A 23,026-nucleotide genomic window follows, 5' to 3' on the forward strand; every position below is an offset into this window, starting at 1 on the left:
CTTTTTGGAAAGGATGGAGACCCGGACGGATGAAGTCTTTGTTGGTTAGAAAGGAAATTTGGTATTAAGAGGACCTCGCTGAATCCAAATAATAACCAAACAACTGATGTTGTTCAGGACACCGGGTGGAAAGTGGGAGGCAGGAAATAGAAAAAGGCTCAAGCTGATTTCCCTGGGTCGGTTCAGGAATTTAATTTCAGCAAATGTTTATTGGAGCCTAATAAGTGTTGGCTACGGTGTTAAGCACTGGGATATAAAGCGGAACGAAACGTGGTCTTGTCCTTGAGGAGCTCACAGCTCAATAAAATGGCTTCGACATTCCTCCTGGGCTTTGATAACTTTTACCCTGGGACTTACCAGGGGAGAGGTGCAACTAAATCCATCCACACGTTTCTTCTAAAGATTTCAAAACAGGGGAAACGAGGCTCGGCACGGGGTGGGGAGGAGGATGAGAGATGCTGCAGAGGCTGGTGGCAGGCTCGGCAGCCGCCAGACGGGAGCTACGGGGGTGCCGCCTGCAAGCAAGGGTCAGCCAAGACAGACCCCCGCGTTGGCACCCACGGGCTAGACTCCAGCCCAGAGAGACCGCCGCGGTGCCAGCAGCTGGTCTGGCCAGACCCAGCGGGCTGACAGCCGGGAGCCGGGCAGGGGCAGCGCTGAGGTGCGGCTCCGGGGCGAGACTGCAGGCCCCGCGCCCGCAGCCAGGGGGCAGAGTTCCCGGACCCACACCACTGCCGGCTACCTGGGGCTCGGGCCCCACCACTGCCCGCCGGGTCCGCGCCTTCTCTTTGCGGGTCCTCTTCAACAGCGAGGCTCCGCGGGGCTCAAGATTTCCCCTCCCGCGACGGCTCCGGAGGTCCATGAGCAGAGGCGCGGCGGGGGACCCGCGGCAGGAGGCGAAGTGGGGAGGGGCAGGCGGTCAGCGCGCGCGGGACGGGAGGGGGCTCGAGTGGGGGATTCAGGCGACGCGCAGCCCCGCCCCCGCCCCCTCCTCTCCTCCCCTTCAGAACCCGCCGAGCTGGGGGAGCATGGACCAAACCCCGCTGCTCTGGCACCATGACGCTCGCCCGCTTCGCGGTGGCTCTGATTTTCGGGGCGCTCCCCGGAGTGGTCAGCTTTAATCCAGTCCTCAATTTTCCCCTTCACCATCGCCATCGCCATTCGCCCCCTCCAAGTCCCCGGTTGCCTTATCACTTTCCTACCCAGCAGCGGCCGCAGAGGACGCCTCCGCCGCCCCTTCTCCCGCGCGTCCTGCGCCCCCCGCCTGCGCTCCATGACCCGCGCCTGCACGCTGTCCACGCCGGGCACACGCCCCGACCGCACTCCGGGGACTGCCCCGCCGGCGAGCCCTTGGTCAACATGACGGACTTCGGCGCCCCTTGTCTGCGTTGGGCAGAGGTGCCACCGTTCCTCGAGCGGTCGCCCCCGGCGGGCTGGGCTCAACTACGAGGGCAGCGCCACAACTTTTGCCGGAGCCCCGACGGCGTGGGCAGACCCTGGTGCTTCTATGGGAACGTCCACGACAAGGTGGACTGGGGCTACTGCGACTGCAGATACGGTGAGTGGCGTCAGGGCAGCGGCAGCGACTCGGGACTGGCGGGGTGCCAGCCTGGCTAGGACAGGCGTTAGGTGCTCCTTGCAGAGAGAGGGTGGGAGCGGGTGCGGTTGCGGGTTTGCACTGCTCAGTGTGATGCCACTGTTACCAGCCAAATACATTTGTGCCTTGACTTTGAATTAGCAAGGTACGCTTTGTGTGTGAAGGTTATCTGGGGTGATAGTTTCTCTGCAAGGTGCTGGGCTCTGGGTTCCTGGATAAGGTCTTGTCTCTGGCCACTGTGTATGTGTATGTCTTGTGCGTGTGCGTTGGATGGATGTATGTTCTCTGGATCAGCTTGCCTTGAGAATGTCACCATGTTTACATAGAAGAGGCAAAGCAAAGAAAGAGTTTCTAATTGTTTTGGAAAGAGACATATTAAATCTAATATGACACCTTCCCCAGTCTCCACAGACCCAATTTGGGAAAGTGTGGTAAAATTTCTGCCTTACTCCCACCATTGACATGTGTTTGAAAAAGCCTGGCAAAATTTTCCGGTCAAAATACAATTTATCTATATGATGTTCACGTTCTGGGGCACAGTATGGTAAATATCACCAGTGAGTGAAGAAAAAGGAAAGGGAAAAGAGATAGGAATAGTAACTGTCTTAGAGAAGAAGCAACTTGATACAGTCAAGTGCAGTTTTCAAGAATGCCAGTATTCGGCTGTATATGTTATTTGTGGAAAATCAGGATTAGTTGATGATGAGATAAAGTTGGTAAGATGTTTTAGTTTTGTGGTAATAAAAGCATCCACATTAATAGATTTAATGTAAGTAAATAGTCTGCTTGAGCAGTGCTTAAATTTGAGTTGTTGGGGTTTTGTTTAATAGTAGGACTCCCTCCCCCTTTGTTAGCTTTGGAAGAAAAACCTTATGTCCTTCAAAGTTTGGATTTTTCTTAAAAAAATTTTTTTTTGGCTGCTCTTCTGTGGGACAGGGATTTCGTCAGTCGTGATTCTACGATATGTTGTACTTTGTACCTTTTGGAGGTACTTTGGAGGTTAACTTTCACAGGGCCATTCTTTCCCTTCAGAAATTTTTATTTATCTGTGCCTTCGATTGCATTAGTGCTTTGAGTTAAAGGAAAGTGATAGCAAGGTTAAGATCAATTATCCTTCATCCTAGAGAATGAAGTCATTGCTAGACTTGTGCCTCACAGACAGAATGCCAATGTGGCTGTAAAAAATTTGAGATTATATCAATCAGAGAGCCCTAGCAATGTTTCACTGTTTACTGTAAGAGCTTATTTATAGTAAAATCCATGTTTAGCAAACATTGACGGTTTTTTCATTTTTCTATTTTATAGTTCATGTTACCTATTATATATACAGAAAAAAATGTAATGCAGAGTTAAAACACTGTATAGTAATCTGCTTTCTCTTTCTGAGACATAACTCTTTTAACTTTATTCTGGATGAGAAGAGTAGCTTGTCCTTTGATTCTCTTCACCCTCTTGTGTTGAAAAGAAATTTAAAACTAAGAGCAGCACAGTCTTTGTGATGCCTTTATGTTCATAGCTAGTTCTCACCATACAAGACTCCAAATACTGCATAATAGTGTGTGTACTTCCTGAAGTGAAGTGGTTGAACACAAGAGAAACAAAAGAAACCACCCAAGATGGGAGATAAATGCCCCTTCTCCAAAAACAACAACGATAACAACAACAAAACCAACCCAGGAAAGCAATCTGCTGGCATGTAATAATTTAATTGCTTTAACAGACTCAGTCTTGATAACTCATTCTTTCATTTACTCCTTGGGCATAACTCATACCTTCAAAATGACTGGCATATTCCAAACCTTATGGCTTTCTTGGTTTTACACTTCAGTCAGGAGTGTGAACAAAGCTATTTTTCATGGAGTGGTGAAAAGAATATGGAATTGTGCTTTTGAAAACTCTAGTGTCTGCCTTAGTTCTGCCAGTAGCTATGCAGTGTTGAGTAAGACTCTTACCCCCCAGAGCTTTAGTTTACTTATCTGGAGAAAGGCGGTTTTTAGAATAGATTGATTCCGGGACTTTCTCAGCTCTGAGCATATACCAAAACAGCCTGGATTGATAATAACAGATAGTATTTATTGAGTATTTACTCTGTACTGGATGCTGAGCTAAGCATTTTATATATTAGTGTTCTCATTTAATTCTCATAGTGACATTATAAGATAGAGCACATTTCATTCCACAGCTCATTTTGTTCTTCACTTACAAATATCTATGCATTCTAATGATCCTATTTTTGTAGCTTAAAGACTAGTTTAAAAGAGAAAGAAAATTATGTTTGGTCCAATGCACATGATTTCCAGTTTGTTATGATTTGAAAAGATCCAGGGTTTTCTTTTTCTTTTCTTCCTTTTCCTCTTTCTTTCTTCCTCTTCCTTCCTTCTTTTCTTTCTTTCTTTCTTTCTTTCTTTCTTTCTTTCTTTCTTTCTTTCTTTCTTTCTTTCTTTCTTTCTTTCTTTCTTTCTTTCTTTCTTTCATCTCTCTCTGTCTCTCTCTCTTCTTTCCTCCCTCCCTTCCTTCTTTCTTTTTCTTTTTGAAAAAACAGCTAGGACAAAAGGAAAGAAACGTTATTGTCATGAAATCTCTCCTAGAAAAAATCAACCTGAGGCCAGAGTCACATATCTGGCTGCATGAAGAGAAGTGAGGAAGTTGGTGCCCTAGGTGGAGTTGGTTTAAGCCTAGTTGAACGGGTTGGCAGGGAGATCTCGGGAGAGCCAGGGCAGGTCATGGACACTCCAGTGACTCAAATGTCTGGGACTAAGAAAGATGATGGGCCCTGGTTGTGTGAAACTAGTAATAAAGAATCATTCAGGGAAGGTGTGTGGGGGGGATTGCAACACCCTGAATCACATCTGGGAGTTAGGTCTCTTAATGAGCATTAGAATCACCTGGGAATTTGTTAAAATACAGATACCTGAGTTCTAGCCACCAGAGGCCCCGATTAAGTAATCTAAGGAATCTGGCTTAGTTATGTGCATTTATAATGTGAGTTAGGATGATTTTCATGCTGAAGACCCTTTGCCACAGTCAGGGAAAACCTTGGGAGGGCATCAAGGACCCACCCAAGCTGTGTGGTGGTGGGTGATCCTCTTAACTGAGTCCACTTTCTGTGATGTAATCCTGCCAGATTTAGCATCAGGCAGAATGGAAGCCTATGGTAACTTTCTGTGTGGTTTTCAAAAATGGCACCGCAGTTTTTTTATTTGACCGGTGTGGGACGATAACAGCTTGGTTCATCAGAATATGATTTTCAACTGAATGTGAGGCAGATTAATTTCACATTTCTACAGGAAGAATTAACAGGCAACTGATTTCCCCCAATAATACTTTGCATCTTTGCAATAATTTAGTTTCCTGACTAAATGGGGAAATCCCTTTTCCAGTTTCTGGTTGGCGTAGCAGGTGGGGCAAGTTGCTTGTGCAGTGCTAGTAACTCCTCTTTGTCACAAGCAGCCAACTAGAATCAACCATAGGTACTGACGACTGATGGGTAAAACAGGTATAACAAATGATAACGCTCTATGATTGAGATTTTACCAGAAAGAATGATTCATAGATCTTTTTGTCATGTCATGCTAATCTGTTCACCCAAATCTCCTGATTCAAGTGGAAAGTATGGCTATTGTTTACAGGCTGCACTCTTTGAAGTCCATCTGGTATTTGAAGTGAATGTTAATTAAAAAGTTGGCTGGAAGCTGTCCCTTTAAATTTTTTTTTTTTTCCTAAGGGCTGCACCTGCTGCATATGGAGGTTCCCAGGCTAGGGATCTAATTGGAACTGTACCCGCTGGCCTAAGCCACAGCTACAGCAATGTTAACCTGGTATTGGAGCCCCATCTGTGACCCACACCACAGCTCATGGCAGCACCAGATCCTTAACCCACTGAGCGAGGCCAGGGATTGAACCCTAAACCTCATGGTTCCTAGTCGGATTCGCTTCTGCTGTGCCACAACGGGAACTCCTTAAAAATTTTTTTTAATGCTGCATCTTGATTCTATGTAGCAGATGCTGAAAAACATTTATTAGCAATACCATATTTGATACATATCCTGGCTGGATTTAAAATTTTGAGCTCACTCTGCTTTTAAGGATAGGCAGATAGAAAACACTTTGATTTGGGACATTATCTGACTCTTTACTAGGTGTGATTTTTTTTTTAAGAAGAAAATTAGATATCCAATTACTATTGCCTTTTACGAGTGATTATCCTGAACTATATATATATATATCTATGTCTATAAATCTTTGACTGTATGTGTGTGTGTGTGTAACCTTTGTAAAAGTAATTTGGCTTATAATTGTGAAGCAATATCCAGCAATAAGGTACTACTCAGAGATACCATTATTTAATGGATACTATGCAACTACTAAAGTGATAACCACAAAGACTGTATATTAAAAAATGGGCAAATGCTTATGGTAATGTGAAAGGGAAAAGATGGATACAAAATTTATATACATTATAGCTGTGAAAATAAAGATGGCTGTGAAAAATTTGGAAGAGCAAGCAAATTATAATTATGAACTTGGGTAGGAGTGTGGCTTGGATCAGTTAGGATGGTTTTAATGGCAAAGAACAGAAAACCAAATTCAAAAATGATTGAAGAGAGAAGGAGAGGAGATTTGTGGTTTGTATTACATGAAGTAAGGCTCCAACATGGTACACCTCTATTTCTCAGCTCTCTTGATTCCTTTATTCTCAGGGTGTGGCTTTCATCCTTAGGTTAGTGGTTATTCCAGGGTTCATATGGAGGTAGAACAACTTGAAGAAGAAAGATAGGGTCCCCTCTTTATGTATGTCCCATGGAAAGAGCAAGGAGACCTTCCCAGAATTCCCCCACAGACTTCCTCCTGAATTGCATTGGCCAAACATTCCTGGCACTCTCTGCAAAGGAAAATGCAATTTTCCTTGCTTAGATTAGTCAGGATTGACCTCTGAACACAGGGACTCTTCTGGCAGGGAGAAGCAGATGATTACTGAAGAGAACCGACAGGGGCTGCTAAGAAGTGTGACTGAGGTTTTTGTTTGTGGGCTGCACCCCCATAGGCCTGCAAGCCATGTACTTGCCCAGCCTCTAGATCACAGAGTCATCGATGGTTTGGAGGATATGTGATCTTACATGTCTGAAGCAAAGTCCTGGAGCCACCATGTGTACAGACAATGGGCAGCAGTCTTCCTTACTGGGGAGGTGGGGGTGGGGAGGGGAGGAAGGAAGGTTACCAGTTATAGAGGGAATTGATGTCAGGTAGGCTCATTGGTTCCCATGGAAATCAGCAGAAAAGCACGCCCCTCACCACCCCTTTGATAAGCTATTGTAGTGGGGATGTTCTGATCTAAAATTTAGAACAGTCACTGGCTGGAGCTGGGGCAAGCATGTAGGTGTTTACTGATTAGGCTCTATGATTAAGAGGGAAGGTCAGTCCTATGAGTAGGGTGTAGGTGAAGCAGGGACTGGTCTAGGGGGGGATTTACAGAGAGCCAGAGAATTGCCCTCTGGGTGGCCTGATCATACAGTTGTATAGGTATCCCCCACTTTTTAAAGTTTGCTTTATGCCACTTCACTTTTGAGAAAGACCTACATTGATATGTGTTTTCACTAACCAAAAGAAATCCAAATAGAATTTTCACTTTTACAAAAAAGGTGAAAATTGAAAAAAGCGTTCAGCATTTGTTTTACAGGGAGCTCTTATAGAGCCTGAACACAAGCTGAGCAGTGGGTGGGGCGCCCCCAAGCTTTTTCTTCAGGAACTTCACTCAGCATCTCAGCATCAGGCTGCCATCTCGCTTTGGACTAGGTCTGTGAACATCTGTACTTTTTCTCAGTTTATTTTGTGCATCCCTGAGCAAGATGTTTCCCAAGATTAATTGCTTCTTTGTTTTATGCCATTTCTGCTTACAGCAGGTTTCACAGGAAAATTCTGCTTTCAGATAGTGGGGAAAATCTGCATTGGGGAAGCTTAATGCAATTAAAAAATAGTTATAATTAATTTACAAAATTATGCTTTGAAATGCTTCATGCACTTTTTAGACATGTGCAGATGAGTAGCATTCAGACATCAATTTGATTGGTGAAGCATATTTACTTGTTTTAAGATGCTGTTTGCAGCTCTAGCAATTTATGTCTGAAAGGAATAATTCCATTGTTAGGAATATGGAAGTTAAGTTCAGTTGCTAGGTGAACATAGTTTAATTCTAGTTTTTAACCTTTCCCCCTCGAATGAACCTATAAAGAGAGCACCTCTGAAATCTGTACCTTTTGTATGCATAGACAGGTGTTTAGTTTTTCACCCTACGAACAGTTGTTGTAGACTGCATTTTACATGGTTGTTTACATGCATTAGACAGTTGTTAGGAAAACAAGAAGTGTTGATTTTTGCCTCTTTTGTATCTTACTTTTCCAGAGCAGTCCCCTCCTCTTACCTCTTCTCCCTCTTCCTGCAAATCATACACTATTGATAAAAAATTCATTGCATGCAAAGCACTGAAGTAATGAGATCCCCCCACTCCATAAGCCGCACATGCACATTCAGCCTCATACTTTTTATTAGGACACAAAGAATGGGAAATGCTGATTCTTGTAGCTAGATGAGAGTAGATCTCATTAAACATTTACTGAGTTCACACTAAGAGCAGAATTTACAAAGATGAATAAGAAATCACCTGTGTCCTCTTGTTGAGGATGCCCATGCTCTGGTTAAAACGGCAGCAGAATACTGAGCATTTTTATTACCTTTCCTGTGATAGGTACTCTGGGAGACATAAAAGATTACTTTAAGTGTAGTTTAAGTTTATCACTCAGACCTGTACGGTAAAGTGGTGATACCCATACCATTTGCTGATAATAGTTCAGAGACATTTTGTTAAATTTTCTGCTACAGTTAAATGCATGTATTATTAATGTACTATAACTTAACCATGCATAGAGTCTTCTTCTTTTGAATAATATTATGTAATGCTTTAAACCCAGGAATAATCTATAAGATATTTAAATCTCTAATAAACCCAATGTAAATGGGTAGAATAGCTTATTCAGAGCTATTTCGAACCAGACCAGTTCATATTTTTTCCTCAGTACTAAAGGTATCTACATGAATAATAGATGAACAATTAATATGAATTATAGATGTGAATTAATGGAGGCAGATATTCATTCACACTAATATCCAGTTCAGTTGGATATTCCGGGGAGTGCTCCATAGGTTAAAAGATAATTTGATTGCATTTTGGCATGGCATGATTTAAATAAAATCTGCTGTTTCACAATGCTAAACTGGTTTCAGTTATGGGTAAATGCAAACATAGACAAAAATAGCATACCTCAGTACTGTCAAAAAAGGTGTAGGAAAAAAATAGCATCACAATTAATGTAGCCTCCCTTACTGTACTTGAAAAATTCAACTAACTGCTGCCCAATTCAGTTGTTTTTAGGCAATGTTAATTTTTTTGTATATTTTATAATTAAGATAGGAAATGTAAGACATAAAATTGTTTAATTCAGTTGTCAAATATATGTACTGCATTGTCCAACATGTAATGGACTTTTTTCTATTCTTTTAAATAGTTCATAAACTGAAATTTGTGTATCACTTTTTTTTTTTTTAACTTTTTAGGGCTGAACTTGCTGCATATGGAAGTTCCCAGGCTAGGGCTCAAATTAGAGCTGCAGCTGCTGGCCTACGCCACAGCCACAGCAACGCCGGATACTCAACCCACTGAGGAAGGCTAGGGATCAAACCTGCATCCTCATGGATACTAGTTAGGTTTGTCACCACTGAGCCACGACAGGGAACTCCCGCATAACTTTGAATATACTTTTTTTTCCCCCTTTTTTTGGCTGTGCCCATGGCATGTGGAAATTTCCAGTCCAGGAATGGAACCGGAACCACAGCAGTGACGCAAGCAGCCATGACAACGTCGGATCCTTAACCCACTGTGCCACAAGGGAACTCCTTTTTTTTTAACTTTATGTCAGGGACGTAAGCAATAGCTTGAGGTTACTAGCATGTATTCCTTCTGATTCCACCAGAAAAATAGAAATGACTAAAATTAATTATTTTGTGCCCCTGTGAGTTCAGTAATAGATGAGAAACTATTTGTGTGATAACAGTTTTCTTTTACTCACTTATAAAACTGTGATTTTTAAAGGATTTAAAAGATATTTATTATTCTGTTCAGAATGGGATGGGTCTTTGTTTTCGCTGCTTATTCTTTCTCTTTAAGTGAATGAGTGCTATTTTGTAAATACAGTTTAAGTAGTTAACTAAATGAGCATATCTTGGAGTTCCCGTCGTGGTGCAGTAGTTAACGAATCCAACTAGGAACCATGAGGTTGTGGGTTCAATCCCTGGCCTTGCTCAGTGGGTTAAGGATCCAGTGTTGCCGTGAGCTGTGGTGTAGGTTGCAGACGCGGCTTGGATCCCATGTTGCTGTAGCTCTGGCATAGGCCGGCGGCTGCAGCTCTGATTCAACCTCTAGCCTGGGAACCTCCATATGCTGCAGGAAGCAGCCCTAGAAAAGGCAAATGACAAAAAAAAAAAAAAAAAAAAAAAGCGTATCTTTTCATTTGGCTTCTTTGGGAATGAACTGGATTTAGAGAACGAAGAGCTGACCTATTTGGTTCCTTTCTTAGTATTTCTTTTAGGCCTCCTTGAAGTATGGAGTATGAGAAGGGAGGTTTTCCTTGCTGTCCAAGGAGGGGTGATACCATAGTAGTTCTATTGGTTTGTTAGGACTGCAGTAATGAGTAATGCAACTGACTTATTATTTCACATTTCTAGAGACAAGAAGTCTAAAATCTAAGTATCAGCAGAGGAAGTTCCCGTTGTGGTCTGACAGGATCCATGAGGATGTGGGTTTGATCCCTGGTCTCGCTCAGTGGGTTAAGAATCCTCACTCAGTGGTTGCCATGAAGTGTGGTGTAGGTTGCAGATGTGGCTTAGATCTGGTGTTGCAGTGGCTGTGGCGTGGAACCCCTAGCCAGGAAACTTACCTATGCCACAAGTGTGGCCCTAAAAAAAGCAAAAAAAAAAAAAAAAAGTGTGTCAGCAAAGCCATGCTTCCTCCGAAGGCACTAGGGGAGCATCTATTTCAGGTCTCTCTCCTAGCCTCCGATAGTTCCCTGGCTTGTAGGGGAATGTCAACTGCATTCTCTCTCTCTTATCTTTGTCCAGATTTCTTCTTTTTATAAGAACTTAGTCATATTGGATTAGATCCTGCCACAATGACCTCATTTTAACTTGATTGTCTGCAAAGACCTTATTCTGAAATAAAGTCACAGGTATTCATATGGCCTGGAGGTCAATACTTCAACATCTATTGGGGGAAGAATATTCAGCCCATCACAGTAGCCTTAAACACTGACAAACCAGTGAGCCTTGTAAAGAGAATTTTAATCTAGTTAGCTGTCTTTCTCTAGATTACCTTGTACTGACTGAGACCAATAACATGGTTAAAGAGTACTCCTCTGGAATGTCTCTTTGTTTTGGGAATTCCTGTTTTTTAGCAGTTACCCATAAAGCAGATTTCTGTAACAAAAATTTCTCATGTTCTTTTTCCTTTATAAGACATTTACATAGAAAAAAATAATAGTAAACTAAAATGACAGTAAGTTCAATATTTTGGGCATTGTTGTGCATTGATACATTTTTGCCTTTAGATGTTGTAATACTAGCAGACTGGTACAGCTGACTATTTTGTTTTTGTTTTTAAATTTTGGCCATGTAGAAGTTCCTGGGCCAGGTATTGAACCTGCACCACAGCAGTAACCAGAGCCACAGCAGTGACAATGCTAGATCCTTAACCTGCTGAGCCACTAGGGAACTCCACATGACTATTTAAAAAAATTTTTGGAGGGGCAGCAATTCCTTTCATGAACTTTGAGAGCTTTTCTCCATGATATGCCATTGTGCATAGCTTTATAGTTCCAGAATTTCTTCTATTACTGGTTAGCCTATAAATTTAATGCCTGTTAGAGTTGACCTAAAACCTCTATTTGAGACTTCAAAATTTAAATTATTGTTATTAATACATTTTAGAAGTAGGAATATTTAGAATAGAATTTTTTCGTCAAATTGACACTTGAGAGAATTTAAGACAGTATAGCTCTGGGTCTCCTGAGATGTGGCCCGGAGACATTAGCAGAGACTTTAAGGAACTCAGTAGGCTGGAGTTGGAGAGTGTGAGCAAAGGAGGAAGGATCAGGTTTTGATAGTAAGAGATGATGACAGTGTCTTCTTTCCTTCCTTCCTTTCTTCCTCCCTTCCTTTCTTTCTCTCTTTCTTTTTTCTGCCATGGCATGTAGCAGCTTGAAGCAGGACCTCTCAGTTACCCAGTCAGGGATTGAACCTGGACCACCGGGGTGAAAGTGCCAGATCCTAACCATGAGACCACCAGAGAACTCAAGATATGGTGACAATGGAGAAATATTTGCCAACGAATTTAATCTAGAATTTATCTGAAGAACTTTATCATTAGTAAGATAGATATGAGTTTACCAGGCTCTGACCTTTGTGGATTGCTTTCTTGTTTCATCCTCCTTTTTTTCCCCTTTCATGGAGCTAAGGATCTTTCCTCTTTCAGTTGTGCACCAATAAATTTGTGCAAATATATAGTTCTCCAACAAATTTGTACAGCCCATGGGACAAGTCAGCCTCCACTTGAGAGCTGAGCTCCAACACAGGTCACCAGAAAGCCGCTTCTCTCCTGTGGTGCAGTGTAGAGAACTCTTCAGACTGTCTTATGCTTCTGCCTGGCTAGTTTATCCTCATGTAATGTTTGGTAGATAAGTTGCAATATTTCAAATAGAATAGTGAAAGCCAACGGGACACTGCCTAAAGTGGTATGTGCAGTATTAAAATGTGCTTAATACATCACAAGGACTTTGCTCAGGTTCCAGGATGAGGGGACAGCAGCAAGGGTGGGAATCTAAGAGATAGTTGGTCAAGGCTCTGCAGCTGCTCAATTGATTGGGTCCATAGCTTCCTCATCTATAAACTGAGGGAAATGAATTACAGTTGTTTTTTGTTTGTTTGTTTACTTCTTAGGGCCATACCTATGGCATTTGGAGGTTCCAAGACTAGGGGTCGAATCGGAGCTGTAGTTGCTGCCCTACACCACAGCCACAGCAATGCAGGATCCGAGCTGCGTCTGTGACCTACACCACAGTTCATGGCAATGCCAGATCCTGAACCCACTGAGCAAGGCCAGGGATCAAACCTGCATCCTCGTGGATGCTAGTCAGATTTATTAACTGCTGAGCCACAACGGGAACTCCAAATCACAGTGTTTAAGATCTCAACCAACTCTACCTTTCTGAGAATGAGTGAGGCAAGAACAAGGTAAAACCAAAACCACACAAAAACTACTGCCTATCTTAAATCCACAGTGTGAATTATATGTTCACACTTTCATTATTTTAGGCACATTAGTATACTGATACTTTTAAAAAAGCTCTTTCAAAAACTTATTAGAAGAATTATGAACTTCCTAGAATTACATACCAGTAAGAAATACTCAGTCTGAGTTCAAGGGAGATGATTACTCAGAATATTTTAGAAATTCTTATGGCCTTAAGGAAAGCATAAACTATGTGGAGGGGCTTTGCTAGGAAGGACAATACTTGCATTGGAGATGTTGGTGTTAGGAACAGATTTTGACAAAGAATTCATTAGTCATTGACATGCAAATTGTCTTTGCAGAGTTGCAAATATTTGTATTCATTTGTTAAAGTAAAATTGAATGAGCAGTCCTTATTTCTTGCCATGTAGCAGATACAGCTAAATGAATCCAGGCTTTCACAGCATTTTTGGAGCATTTGAGAAATGACGGTGGAACTGATAGTTGACCGGGAAACTATTTCCAGTGCTATCATTTTCACTATAATCATGTTATGATAACGGTTATACTCCAGGCAGAGTTTTCTCCTTTTCATTTGTAGATGCCTTAATCATGTAGATGATATGAATGCATCGTTTCTTCTTGATAGCTTTTTAGTGATTTAAGCAATATTTTATATCATTATGATTGTTTAACATGCATAAGTAGAGTTCTGGTTTGTTTTCATTACTAGGACTTTCTTCCAACCCTTTGACGTGAATCATTTGGTGGTGGTGGTGGTGGTGGAGAATTAATAAGCAGATAATAATTAAATACCATTTCAAATAACATTTGTTTGAGGTGAGCAAATGAATTCTTTAAGCTGAAATACAATGCTGGCATTCGTAATAGGCATAATATTATATGGGTCTCTATAGAAGACATTTTGTAATTAAAAATATTATTAAAATTCAGTTAAACTCATCATATATATTTCTTCAAAGATCTACTGCAGTTTCCACTTCTCACTGAGCTACACAGGGCTTCCCCTTGTTTGGTCTGAAAGAAATTTAGAATGTGTGAATGATGTTTAGATTATCTGCCATTTGAATGACCCATGGCCGTGAATAAGCTCCTGAATAATCAGGATCTGGCAGTGCAATGTTTGCGTCCATTTATTTTTGCCTTTTGTTTCAATTAAATGACGCTTGGTATTTGTCATGATAAATAGGATATATTTTTCTTAAATGGTTACTTTTTTTAAGGATGATGATGTGGAAAATAACAGTGGTTGGTGACGAGGCTAGTGCAAATGAAATGATGGATGATTTGTGAATCTCATGTTTTTGGAAAATTATTGTAAAGCCATGCATAATGACTTTGAAATATGCAAAAGCATGCCAGAAATTTTTGATAGAATTTAACTTCTTTTTCTTTTCTTTTTTGGCCATCCTGCAGCACATGGAGTTCTCGGGCGAGGGAGCATATCTGAGCCAGAGTTGTGACCTACACTTCAGTTGTGGCAGTGCTGGATCCTTTAACCCACTGTGCCCAGGGAGCTGGGGGCTGGAACCTGTGTCCTGGAACTGCAGAGGCACTGCCATCCCACCACAGTGGGAACTCCAGTTTCTTAATTTCTTTGCCTGAAATAAAGGCCTTCCTAAGTGACTTTTCACAGAATTTTATGACATTTCTAAATTGTCTGATTTGCATTTATCTCCACTAGTGTCCAAATTGCTGCCCATCAGTATCCATTCTATGAGCCAGTGCCAAAGAGAAGAGAAATGTAGGGTTTTGATCCATACTTTTAAAAAAAACTGTAATATATTCAATGTACGATATTATGTCAGTTTCAGATGTATTACATAGTGATTTTACATTTGCATACATTATGAAACAGTCACCACAATAAGTCTAGTAACCACTTTGATCTACACTTAAAGGATAAAACTTAAAATATTACTTTTCCTAGGGATGCTTATATTTAAATTTTGACTCTTTTAAGACTGAAAAGAATGACACTAGGGACTATGGAACATTGAGTGGGGATGGCATGTGAGGAGAAGTAAAGCTTCAGTGCATTCAATGACACCAAACCACCCTACCTAGTGGCAGTTTCCCTAAGACTTCCATTAGGCAATGTTTTTAACATTTAACACCTTTCTGAAATTATAGACATAATCCTCAGAATTGTCATGACTACTGCTAGAGACTAAAAGGGGAAAAGCAATTTATTCTTCTTGAATAGAAGAACAACTCAGAAGGACAATATAACAGCCGATAACAGGTAATTTATAAGCAGGGCATTAAATTTTGTTTCTGTATTTTTAATCTATGACCCCAAGTGAAAATGGAAATAAGAACTTCACATGTGATGTGATCTTATGCTTGGGATGCAGTAGTAGCCATTAATCATACTCTTCTACTTTCCCCCTTTGAAAATTATAATTGGACTTGTCTGTTTCCTAGATAAAAAAGTAGAATCAGTGTTGACATCCGGATGTTAATCCCCCCCCCACCCCCCAAAAAAACCTGCTAAATTTTCATTTAAAGAAGTACTTGCTGTGACCAGTAGAGGCCAAATCATTCTGACTGGATCTCTCACTATTTCATTTGGGCATATTATGTTACTAGGGGACTGCTTCAGTATGTTCAAATGATGATTTGCTATTAAAGGATCTGGGGACTCTTTTCTTTTTTAGGGTCAGTACGACTTCGTGGTGGCAAAAACGAGTTCGAAGGCACAGTGGAAGTATATGCAAATGGAATTTGGGGCACAGTCTGTAGCAGCCACTGGGATGATTCTGATGCATCGGTTATTTGTCACCAGCTGCAGCTGGGGTGAGTTCACCCATCCTTGACCAAATTAATCTGCTAATTAATATCCCAGAGTGAAGCTGGGCACCCAGAGAGGTTACATCTTCCTTCCTCGTTTTCGCATTCCTTACTCTTCTCAGCAGAGTTGAAGAGAAAGGATGCTAAGGGAAGGAGTGGGTTCTTTTACATACATATGCACTTCACTTGTGGCTACCCCTGCTGGCTAGGAAATGGACAAATGAATGCTAAGTGATCAAAAGTTAAAAGCATCTTTTGGTCTTTGATTTTAACAAAATTATTGTTCAGTGCTCGTAAGCAAGGAATTGGTCCTAAGAATTGTAATTTCTCAGTAGCCCATGCAACCTGGGGTTGCTATCATTTGCTTTTAACTTTCTACCTTGAGCCACCTACAAATTCCATTTTTGCATATAGGAAGGAAGTGGTGGTCACCTGTGCTCTCATCCCGTGCTGGGTGAGGGGTGAGGTCCCAGGGTGTAGGTTTTTGCACTAAGGGGTTCTGTGAGAGATGGCAGCTTCCCTCAGCCCCAGCAGCATCACCTGAGGAGCTGCCTTGCTGTCAGGACTCTGGGCACTCCCCTTAAAACGGATCTGTGTGCACTGGCTCCCATCAGGCCCAGCACCTTTGTGCCTCTTGCCAAGACGTTTCACCAGCAGCACAAGGTTCCATTTTGGAACAAAAGATTTTCTTTTTGTTGTTATTCTTATTTGTTCTGTTTTTGTGTCTCCTGTATTTTTTTCTAAGTATACAAATCATGTGGTTTTCTTGGCCTTTATCACCGGAGAGCTTTAGAGAGCATGGAAAATATCTTAAGAAAAATGCAGGTGGAAAATACTAAAAGAAAGGCCTGCAGTTTACAGATATTTTGGATTAATAATCAGTGAGTGGTAATATCTAATGGAATGATACAAATGCAATGACACAAATGAAAAGATTAGTCAACTCCAGTTGAATCAGTAAGAATTTTAATTTGCCAGCTTATGTCTTCCTTTAGGAAGGTGAGGAATGACTATTTAGTAAAGGGAAATCTTGAGAGCTTAAGTTTTGTTCAAACTTTTTCCTTTTTTTTTTTTTTTTTTTTAGGGCCGCACTTGTGGCATGTGAAAGTTCTCAGGCTATGGGTCGAATCAGACCTGCATCTGGCAGCCTACACCACAGCCACACCAAGGCCAGATCTGAGCCACATCTGCGACGTATACCACAGCTTGTGGCAATGCTGGATCCTTAACCCACTGAGGAGGGCCAGGGATCAAACTTGCATCCTTGTGGACACTATGTTGGGTTCTTAACCCACTGAGCCACAAAGCGGACTCCTGTTCACACTTTTTAATGCTACTGAAATAGCAAATAGGGTTAATATGCTTAATTAATTAACTAACTTTTTAAAATGAGGGTTGGAATAAATCAGGATAAAAAAGGAGTAAGACAAGAGACTCAAAAGTGTTATGGTTTTAGGATGTTAATCAGTGATTTTATCAATGAGTATTGTGTCTGGCAGACTGTCATTGGAAGGTGGGCCGCTCACAAAGAATGTTCCCTGAATGCTTTTTCTACTGAGGGCCAGAAAATATAACAGATTTGTAGGCTGGTGTCGGCATCTTCCTCTATGTACATATTTACTTGTGCTTTTATTACCTTGAAAATCAGGGACGAATAAAATTTTTTATGAGACTCCGACTTAAGAACACAACACTGTAATGGCGATGTGAACTACAGTGGCATGTTGCTGGTCTCTTCATTGATGAAAGAATGTAAAGCATCTTTCTGCAAACATAAATTTCAGATAAGCTAATCTGATTGTTTTTATCTTCTCTTAGTAGTCCAATAAAAAAGAAGAATTGCACAATAAGAGCAGAGCAACACAGCTTTATTACTGTTAAGACACATTCATAATTTAGATATACCCCCAAATATTTACTGTTTGGTTAATGGAGCTGTTGCATGGAGACAATTCTAGAAATTACCATGTTCTTCAGATAAGCATTTAATCTTTTTAAGATCAGTTTGTGCATGTCAGACATTAAAATATGTGGATTAGACGAGGTATTATTTTCTTAATTGGTTTCAAAGTCTTGCTGGCAAATGCTATGAATAAGGTTTTTAAAAATGTGAGTAGATTGCCTCTCTTGATATTACCTTGCTTAGATGTGGTAATAATAATTGTTTTGAAAATGATAACCTGAAATATTGGAGTAAGAAAGAATCTTCAAGCATCTAGACTTCTCTTTTTAAAAATTAGAGAAACTTCGGAGTGATTTGCAGCTGAGTTCAGACTAGAATCCAAGTCCCACTGGGCCACATGACACATTTCTTCTACAAAGCCTCCCAGACTCCCTTTTTGTAGCTGTGGTATTTGCCCATTTTCTTCTAAAATCAGTCATAGATAGTAAAGGTACATGCCCACCTCTAGTTATTTAAGATTAATTACAAGATTCCATGTGTTCTTTTTTTCTTGCCATTGGGTTCAACCTAAGTTCTCATGTTTGGATTTCCTTGAAATGTACATAATCTATTATGTTTTTCTTTTTCTTCCTCACCCATCTTAATATATTTCTTCCATTTAAAAAAATCCTATTGCTTTGATAAAAATTCACCTGCATTTAATAAACCTAACTTCAGTCATCGTACTTCCAGAGGAAAAGGAGTAGCAAAACAAACTCCGTTTTCTGGACTGGGCCTTATTCCCATTTATTGGAGCAATGTCCGTTGCCGAGGAGATGAGGAAAATATACTGCTTTGTGAAAAAGACATCTGGCCGGGTGGTGCGTGTCCTCAGAAGATGGCAGCTGCTGTCACGTGTAGCTTTTCCCATGGTAAAAAGAAATATTTATTCTCCCGTTTTACTTGTATTGTGTTTTCAGCATGATTCCAGATGATAAAAGTATCTTGGTTAAATCATTTCGTAAAAGAGTTTAAATACAGACACAAGTCTGAATCATCATAGTCTATTCACAGGCTTATTAACTAGTTTTCAATAGCAGTTCATCTGACAATTGGATTTCCATTTGATCTCACTTTTAACCTATTTTGTCTCATCTCATTTGCTTACAGAAATGTTATATACTGTATGTGAAATGCATATTTTGGTAATAGAAAATTGTAGTGGAATCAAGTTAAAAATCATCTTGAAGCCACATGTAAAATACAGCAACTGTAACAAAATCTTTTCACTTTATAGGATGGAATAGAATCATGGTACTATTGCCAGAATTCGGCCTCTGTCTGCCGGTTCCGAATTGAAACGCAGAGACAGAGTTTTGGGTAAAGGAGAAAAAATTAGCTTTATTGCTTTGCCAGGCAAAGGAGGGTCACAGCAGACTAATGGCCTAAAGACTGTACCCCCTAGTTGGAAAGAATTGTGAGGAGTTTTATGGTAAAAAGGAGAAAAACAGTTTTTCAGATAGCATTGGGATTAACATGGGGGCAGGATCTTAGTCATCAAAGCTGGAGTCAGGAGATCTTGGTATAATCATGATGGTGCTTTTCTGGGTTATTGCCTAGAATAACAGTACTTGTGAAAAGGGCATACTGATCAGAGATTAGAAACACTAGGAAAGTTCCTGAAAAACATCATGTGCTAGTAATCTTTAACCCCTAGACAATTATGCTCAGGGTGCCTAATCTTTAGCTTATGGATAATTGTGTTTAGGGTGCAGTTAAGTCAGGGAGAAGGACAAGGAAGGACTCTAAGCTGTTCAGTTTTTAAATATTCATTTCTTAAGCATAAGGAATATAACTTTTCTCTTAGGTATACAACATGCCTATATTATTATGTGTATTCCTTGAGAGGGAACCAGGATCCTGCCCCAAGGTGTACTGTTCCCCAAGGTGTACTGTTCCTCCCTTCCCTGATCAGCAACTGTCTGAAACTGTCTCTAGGAACTCAGAGAAGGTCCTGGTGGCTGAATGAGGCCCATTTCCTAAGAACAAGAAATGGGGGACATGGAAAGGCTTTTGCACCCAGGAGCCCCACAGGGCTGTGCCTGGTTTCAGTACCAGTGATCTTTGGAGTTGTAGATAGCACAGTCCACTAAACAAATTACTACTCTGGATAAGGGCTCCCGCTAAGCACCGTATACTAGGCATGAGGTGGTTAGGGTATGGTTTCAGTATACAAATATACATATGTTCATGGGAACGGAAGCAGAGGAGGAGACAGCTACCTTTCACAGTGGCTGATCGATTATCAGGAGATCATGGCTATTTTAACGTGCAACCACAACCTGAGGCTACCACAGTGTCACAGTATCTGTCTTTGTGTTGTCCTTGGAGATAGCAGCATGACCAGATGTCCTGGGTCTTAGAATGCCAGCCACCAGCCCAGGGCAGTGGTTTCTGGTTGACTACAAGTATTGGGGAAGAATTGAAAGATTCTACTGCAAAATACACAGACACCCAACTTAGGATCATTCCTGTGAACTGGCTGGAAGAACCAATGGAAATGATACAGGATATGGTACAGTTGTATGCTCAGAGAGCTGCAGTCCTTTTTTGTGTGGGCAAGGTGTATGTTAAATCGTGATGTTATGTAAGTTTTTCCTTTTCTCTCCACTTTTGAGTATGGCTACCTTTGGCAAGTGCCTGTTTACACTTTGCTACTCCAGGGATGCTGTGAATTGGGCTCAACAGTGAATTGCTTTGGGTAGATGATTGCTTGCATTTTGTCATTTTATGTTCAACCTAATTGATAAAATATGTTTAACAGTTTTCGAGTAGTGAAGTAAAATCTTTAAAACAATCTTTTTTTTTTTTTTTTTTTTTAAGGATCTCTATCTCCTTTTCAAAAAACTTCTACTCTATAATCTGTCTACTTATACTCTGGTTGTGAAGATCAATTTAAGGTCGGTTGTAAGCATATAAAAAATATAGAAGATTGAGGTAAATTAGAAGTGAGAATGGAAAAAGGTGCTTTTATGGTAAATTAGATGAGAATGTGAAAGCAAATAGCTTAAATCAGCAAACGCTGAGTTTACCTTAAGGCTCAGTGGGAGACCTTTAATACATTCTTTTTCTTTGGAATGTACATTTAGTGTCTTGGCATCTGGTACTTTTCCAGCACTTACAAAGTAGAAGATTGTGTGAGTCCTGGACATAGGAAATAGCAATCTAAATGAAAACAAACAGCTGGGGAGTTTTATTTATCTGTAAGTTAAACATGATTGAACTACTTTAATAAATTCTCTTTCAAATGATTTTTGTGTATTTGTTGGGAGGATTGAGATGACTAAACTTCGAATTTGAGCTTCTCTTTGTTTTCACAATTACTTGTATAACCAGTGGAAAAAGTACATTTTAAAATAAAACGTGACATTAAAAAATGTAAGGTAATATATGTTGTAACATTTCTAGGTTGTCGGTCATTTTAAATTTCCGCTTAAAAATTTTTGTTTTTCTGGAGTTCTTGTTGTGTCTCAGTGGGTTAGGGACCATTCTGTTGTCTGTTGTCTCTGTGAGGATGTGCATTTCATTCCTGCCCTTGCTCAGTGGATTAAGGATCTGGTGTTGCACTGGCTGTGGTGGAGGTTACAGCTGCAGTTCCGATTTGACCTCTGGCCCAGCAACTTTCGTATGCAGCAGGTGTGGCCATAAAAAAAAAAAAATTGTTTTTCTGTTTTCTCTAGGCTTACTGTGGTAGGGGGAGGGGAGGGAGAGCAGAATATAATTTAAGAAACTTACACACTTTCCATCATCTTCTCTATATTTTCTAAGCTTCTTAAAAGACATAATATCATGCAAATTTTTTCTTATCATAATCCAGTGATCAGTGATTAAAGAAGCTAGTATATAATATTGAAAACAGTTATGTTTATTAAACCTGTCTTTAACCTTTTACAAATTACAAGTGCTAGTTGACTTATGTAAGAAAACTGTATTACAAATATCAGAATATATGAGGACTTATTATTTATTGTAGTAAATATGTTCACTGACCTAAATCCCTGCTCAAGTGTAACATTTGAATATAAATATGGATATCCAAATGTCATTTATTGACAGCCACTTAACACTGTGGAGGAATCAGAAGCATATTTCATGTGGAGAAATGATTAGCATTTGGCACAAGATGCACCTAAATTTTCTAATAGGGACCAAGCTTGTTCTGAACCTTTTATCCTCTCACATCCTTCATTCCAGAAAAATTAGACTGCTGTACTGCTTCCCAAACACATACAACTTTTACTTCTATGCTTTTGTTCATACCGTTCATTCTACCTGAACTGCACTTCCCCACATCCAGCTTCTGAAATCCCATCCATCATTTGGCCCTCTTCAGCCAGCAGCTTCTTCAGAAGAGATTCCTCAGTCACCCCCAGTGGTGAGCAAGCACCCCTTGCACCTGAACCCCTGCAGGGTCTTCTTGATGGTCTCTCATCTGTACTCGTGTTGTCCGTGTCATGATGCAGGACAGTTCTCTACGGTAGCATCTGTGCAGTGCCTCCTGAATGCCCTGCAGCACCTGGTGCAACACCTTGCACACAGCAGATGCCTAAACACTTGTTTGTTAAACAGAATTGAGTGAATGGATATTGCTAATTATTTTTCCTTGCTTGGACTTACTGTCCTTTCTATGCTTTTCATTATTACTTGCTGATCCAGTCAACAAACATTTATTATACTCCTTCTATATATGCTGAGTATCTAAAGTACATGCGTGAAACGGAAAGGCATGCCTGTGTCCTCAATTCTAGCCCAGGATAGAGAGAAATTCATAAAATGGTGAAGCTAGATCAAGGCATTGTCGACCATAACAAGGAATTTGCAGTGAGGAAGCCTCTGGCAGGTCTTCACAGAGGAAATGTGTATGAACTGATTCACACCCAAATGAATTTTCAAAATTATTTTTTGAAGGTACTGGTACCATGATGTCCACCAACTTGTAATGTGTTAGATGTTAAATTTGATTTGATTTTTGCAAATGTAAAAGTATTTCTATACTGAAAACAAGAATGTCATAGACATCATTGCCGTTCTTAATAATTACATGTTGGTAATGCTCAGATTGCTGTAAATAAAAAAATCAATACCACCGCCACAATACCTTAAAAAGCAAATGGATTTTCAATAACTACAGTTTTGAGCATGTCTTTTGGTTTCTGAGGTCATTGGGGAAATAGGAATTTAGACCATTTCCTCTTGAGAGTTATTTGTAATGAATGAATTCCATGTTGGAGGATTTTAATTGGTTGACATTACCATAAAATATGTTAGACATGCCTGGGTGTGTCTGTATCACCGAAGCAGCTTAATAAGTATGATTTAATTATTGAGATTGGCAAAGAAC

At 40.5% G+C, this 23,026-nt stretch overlaps 1 protein-coding gene across 1 annotated transcript in view; it reads left to right on the top strand.

Annotated features, from left to right (window-relative positions):
- Positions 731-23,026, top strand: part of PRSS12 (protease, serine 12) — a 75,614-nt gene continuing 53,318 nt past the window's right edge. Inside the window, exons 1-3 of the mRNA XM_003129227.4 lie at positions 731-1,558; positions 15,611-15,749; positions 18,379-18,557. Of these exons, the coding sequence (XP_003129275.1) occupies positions 1,057-1,558; positions 15,611-15,749; positions 18,379-18,557 (820 nt within the window). The 5' untranslated portion in view covers positions 731-1,056. The remainder of the gene's footprint in view (positions 1,559-15,610; positions 15,750-18,378; positions 18,558-23,026) is intronic.

The sequence above is a fragment of the Sus scrofa genome, chromosome 8 (genome assembly GCF_000003025.6).
Source record: "Sus scrofa isolate TJ Tabasco breed Duroc chromosome 8, Sscrofa11.1, whole genome shotgun sequence".
NCBI lineage: Eukaryota > Metazoa > Chordata > Mammalia > Artiodactyla > Suidae > Sus > Sus scrofa.